This window comes from Sparus aurata, chromosome 21, assembly GCF_900880675.1.
Source record: "Sparus aurata chromosome 21, fSpaAur1.1, whole genome shotgun sequence".
Taxonomy (NCBI): Eukaryota; Metazoa; Chordata; class Actinopteri; order Spariformes; family Sparidae; genus Sparus; species Sparus aurata.
The window spans coordinates 34,271,854-34,277,357 of NC_044207.1; the positions used below are offsets into that span (position 1 = coordinate 34,271,854).

The 5,504-nt window shown below is 38.2% G+C and overlaps 1 protein-coding gene across 1 annotated transcript; it reads right to left on the reverse strand.

Moving 5' to 3' along the window:
* Window positions 1-1,711: 1,711 nt before the first annotated feature.
* LOC115572514 (uncharacterized) lies at window positions 1,712-5,280 on the reverse strand. The gene is made up of 4 exons (XM_030402661.1): window positions 4,891-5,280; window positions 2,766-3,074; window positions 2,573-2,650; window positions 1,712-2,179 (listed from the first exon to the last, which is right to left on the reverse strand). Exons 1-4 carry the CDS (start codon window positions 5,018-5,020, stop codon window positions 2,070-2,072), a joined length of 627 nt encoding a protein of 208 aa, XP_030258521.1. The 5' UTR covers window positions 5,021-5,280; the 3' UTR covers window positions 1,712-2,069.
* Between the last annotated feature and the right edge of the window lie 224 nt (window positions 5,281-5,504).

Sequence of the window (5,504 nt, forward strand, 5' to 3'; positions counted from 1 at the left end):
CATGTTGTCATTCTTCCAACAGTGTTTCATGGTGAAAATGATCCAAGTGTTCAGAGTTAGAACACACAGAACAGAACAAACATCCCTTCAGATAATATGAAATGTATCATAACTGTTCCTTCAGCTTCTTAAAGGAACACACTGACATTTGTCTGCTTTGGTTTGACGCTGTTATTCCATTTAAAGCAGATTTCAATCAGGAGAGACGAGTGAATGAAGTAAAGATCATGTTTATGACAGCAGATGATATGTGATCAGTGAGTCTGCTCACAAAGTCTTTGTCACTTTGACTCTACAGGGAGATTTTGTGATGGAGGGGCGTCTGAACAGCAGCAAGAAAAATCCACCAAATAAATAAAAAACAGCCCAAAGTTTCCCCCAAAGAATGCTGACTGACTGAGCAGGAATGAAATGGACACAATTAAACAAAGATGGTTTAATCTGTGAGGACATGAAACATAAAGCCTGACATGGAAAAACAGTTAGCTTATTTGATAAAATGACATTAAACTATGAACGGAGACAGGAACAAATATAATTTTTTCGTTAGTCTATGATGAGCTTCACTGAACTTTCACTGGAGATTCATCTGAAAAAAAAACATTAAATAAAGACCCAGCTGTTTGTCTGATATTCTGAATGAATAGAGCTAAAGGAAAATAAATACTAATACAGGTAGTACTTCATTATATTCATGGACGTGAGCTCCAGGTGGGGGGTCACTGTTGGTCTCTGGGCTCAGTTCAACTTTGTGTGGGTGGAGGGCTCAGTGGAAAAAAGGCTTCCAGACAACAAGAGAAAAGACAAAGCAGTCCAGAGAGGGAGAGGAGTTGATGAGTGTGTACAGCAGCAGATATGAATCTGTTCTCAGTGGTAAACTGTTGAGAGCCAACCAGCACTTCCTTTCCTGCAGCAGACGGGCTGTGTGGGTTTCTGCTCTGCAGCCTCCTCACCGTTAGCTGCACTTTTTCACATGAACAACACGATGACAGTTACAACAGTTACAGCGCTCAGTACTCACTGTCTCAGCTTCCATCTGTCTTATTCACCTGGGAGACAAACCTGGGAGCTGAGAAGCTGAAATAAAAGATGTGTTGATACTGTTTGATTGATTCTGTAAAGGTGACAGTTTACTGACAGTTTCTGCAGCCTGACACCAACTTGGAAGGCGACTGATGAAGCTGCTGTGTGATCATTTTATAGCAGTTGTAGCTTGAAAGCAGCTCGCTCTGCTGTTTGTTCATGTGTGTAAACAACAGTGTCATCAGCGTAGAGTTTGACATCCACACTGACACAATTATAAAAGGGGCTCAGCACTGAACCTGGTGGCACAGCCACACCTACTGACTTGTATATAATAGCTATATGTTTCTGTTTGCTTCTCTTTCTTTAGCTTCATTGTCCTTGTTTAGCTGTATGCTAATATTCACGTCTTCCTCTACATTTGTTCTTGCTGCTGTGTGAAAGTATATTGAGAGCTAATTACAACCAGAGTCAAATGACTTGTAGGCGTCAACATACATGGTCCATGAAGTTGATTCTGTTTCTGATGATTTGCTATGAAGACAAACTGAAATCCATAAAAACAAGACTGTTTCTAAAACACACACTGTGATTTTTCACTTTATTGAGAATGTCACACTGAAAGAATTGAACAAAGCTGCCACACTCTGCATAATGTATTAAAAAGAAAGACAAGAAGAGAAAAATACTAAAACAATCAAATATCTAGCAGACAGCTAATGATTCAGCTTCATGTTCTATTATTATACAAGTCACAATTCAAAGTGGAAATAAACTAGAGGATGAAAATAACACTATAGCACAGAATTTATACTCAGTCACTGCAGATATATATGTGTATATATGTATTTATATATGTAGGATGACTGAATCTAACCTGTGCATCAAAAGATACATTTTACAACCAACCACAAAACATGAACATTGACATTTGTGAGTGCTGATCAAAGTGGTCAATGAGACGAACTGATGAGATTTGATGGTGAGAAAAGGCGAGCAGAAAACAGTCAGTCAGCATGTGAGCAGTTGGTGGACGGTCCCTTGTTTCAGAGGATCCTCAGCAGAGAGAGTCCACAGCAGTACACCAGACTCTTCACTATCAGCACTGTGTAGAGCACACAGAGCAGCTTCACCCTGCACTGAGACTGGAAGGACACTGACACACACACACACACACACACACACAGAAAGACACACACACACACAGACCGACTGTGTTAATTTCACCTTTCACTGCACACACAGTCATTAGATTCATTCTTCATATAAAAATATTTATAGTGGAGCTTTAAGAAAAAATCCCCAAAGTTTTTATAACAGCCTCAAAGGTCAAAATGTAGTAGAGTGTCCCTAAAACGTGTTATTTGTCAGAGTGTGGAGTGAAAGCTCTCTCAGTGGGATTAGTTGTGCTGTTGGACACTCTAACAGAATCAGGGAGTGTCTGTTTAAATCCTTCAATGATGAGCAGAAAGTGAACAGACTGATCTGCAGCCCTAACTGCAGCAGAACATTGGAGCTGTCCATGCAGAGAGGCAGCAGATGATCTTACAGTCAGCTTGCTGCAGAGCTGGCAGGTCTGCTGGCTCTCTCTCTGGAGGACAGGAGGCTGCTGCAGCTGCTGGAACCTCTGAAACAGAAAAGAGGCCAAAAGAAATGTCAGTCCTCTGCTCCTCTGCTCTCTTTGACAGCGTCTCCACATGAAGCTGAATCACTGCTGAACACAGTCACCAAGCCTTCATTACCTTGTTCTGTTTGGGCCTCCACTGTGCCCCCCTCGTGCTGGACGGAGCAGCGGTATTTATACGTGAAGTTAGCGTTCCCGTCAACCAGCAAGATGGCGGCGGCGCGTCCCGACTCTCTGAGCTCCAGCTGCTCTCCCTCAGCAGGGACCCACTGCTCCTGATCCTCCTCCTGTCTTTCCCAGGAGAAGCGGACCAGAGGAGGAAACATGGCTGAGGCCACACACAGCAGGGAGCTCCTCCCCTCCAGGTGGGCTCTGGATGCTGCTGGGTACACGCTCACCACGGGCTTCACTACCTTCTCATTTGAAGCTTGACAGCAGCAACAAGCAGCACAGACACACATTGACACAGTCAACAGCGGCTTCCAGCACTGCACTGCATTCAGTGTGATCCTGGAAACTACATGGACTCTGATCACTAAACTACTCATCAATACAGCACAAAGTTCAACACATAGACTGGATTCACCTGCACATCAAACACACTCATCATGTCATGTCATCATATGTTATATGGGGACAAACAACATTATGTGTTCAGCACTTCTTTCTTTCAATGTGCACATTCATCATTATTATGACTCTTACTAATAATAATATAACATCATATTTTCATACAATGGAAGATCTTCATCTGTATCATGATAAAAGACAGATTATAATAAAGGACATATTTACCCTCAAGTTTAATACGCGCTGACATTTTAATGTTTACATCATCCACCACATATTATAAATATTTAAAAGAAAATTCATCTTGAATTTAATATTTTTCAGAAATATTTACATTTAATACACAATTACAAATACATGTTTTCATACGACTAATGTGAAATAAGATGTTATTTAATATAAAAGAAGGTAAAACTTTGCTGGTTTCATGACATAAAATATGATATAATTATCAAAATATTATTTTACAAAATTTAGAAGCTGTTTTAAATATATGTTGATATATATTTTATAATAAAACATATATTTACATTCACATTAAATACTTTTTAAAGTTATTACAACATGTCTAACATATTACAGATTTACCAGCGTGTACTTTAGTTCAGCTTCTAAAGAAAAACAAATCAGTTGATCAATAATATCATAATTATTGTCTTAGTATTTTTACATTTATAGACAATTACAATGAAATGATTGGATATGTTAGATATGAATAATAACTGCTTTGTAATATAATATGAAGAAAGGTGAGAAATTATTGATCCTTTACAGGAACTTCACGTGTGGTTAAATTAAATGTGGTAATATAACACAACATGATATCATATAATATAACATAATATAATTTAATATAATATAATATAATATAATGTGTCTTAATGAAAACAGCATGTCGTACACAATATTTACAATCACGCACTGCTAATTAATTTACTTTCATGTATTTTAAATTAGGTTTGGAATTATTATTTTTGTTTAAATTACATGTGGAATTGTTAATGAATATATTTATCATTACATGGAAATTATTAAAAAGTTAAATGTAAAAAAGACACATTTTAATGTGCCATTGCAAGTCATACTATATATTTTTTCCTTGAATATAATTTTTTTTTCATATTTTAGTATAATGATTATATTTTATATTTATTGTAACATCATATTCAGTATATGTTTTTCTACAAGTACACATTTATCTCACACTACCATCAACCATCATATAAAATACATTTCACCATTTAACAATTAATTATTAATGATCCTATAAAACATATTTAAAGTTAAATGTTTATCAAATACATTTACTAACGTATATTAAATGATGTTTAATATCATATATGATGTTGTTTTATAAAAACAAGAGATGGTGCTGAATTACTGAGAGGATCAAATACTGTATATTTGTAACATTGTCAATATCAAACTTTTTCTCTATGAATCAGTTTGATCTCCTGCAGAAATAAAGAAGAACTTCAGCTGTGCAGTGAGATTTAAACATCTTTTCAGGAGTTATGAACCTTTTTATGGAACAATAGCTGCACGGCTGCAAGAATTCTTTACTAATTATGAACAAACTAACATGTAAAGCCTGAAGCAGCAGAAACTCATTAAAAACACATTTTACACTTGTTCAATAAAACAGCTGAAGCAAAATGAAGCTTTATTCTTACCTGTTACAAACAGTTTAGTTCCAGAGCCAAAGATGTAGTTTCCCACAGTGAGAAAGAGTAATACAAAAACCTGTGTGCTGTTGAACGTGTCGGCTGAGATGAACGAGTCCAAATGATGAAGCAGGATCATGTTTCAGCTCCATGATGTGTTTCTCTAATGTTCATATCAACATGACTGTCTCTTCTTTTATTGTCTTTTTAGACACACTAGCAGTGTTGCTCTGTGGATGCTAATGTCTGTCGCTCCACTACTTTAGTCCACATGGATTGGACCTGGACCAAAGGATGGATGGATGGACTGACATGACATTTTCTACAGACATTCTTGGTCCCCAGAGGATGAACTTCATTCATTGACTTTGTTGATTCTGACTTGTTATCTAGCTCCACCAGCAGGTCCACCAGTTCCTGGTCCTCAGTCGGCGGCCCAGTCGACACCTGGTCCTGCTTCCTTGTCTGCAGGTCAGCAGACTGGCTCCAGAGCCGGACCGGCGGTCTTTCCTGATCCCCGTCCAGACCTCCAGCTGCCGGCCTCCTGCTCTGCCTTGCAGCAGTCCTCTGTTCCTGTTCTGCAGCAACCTGTCTGAGCTGAGCTGCAGCTGTCTCCAGTTCCT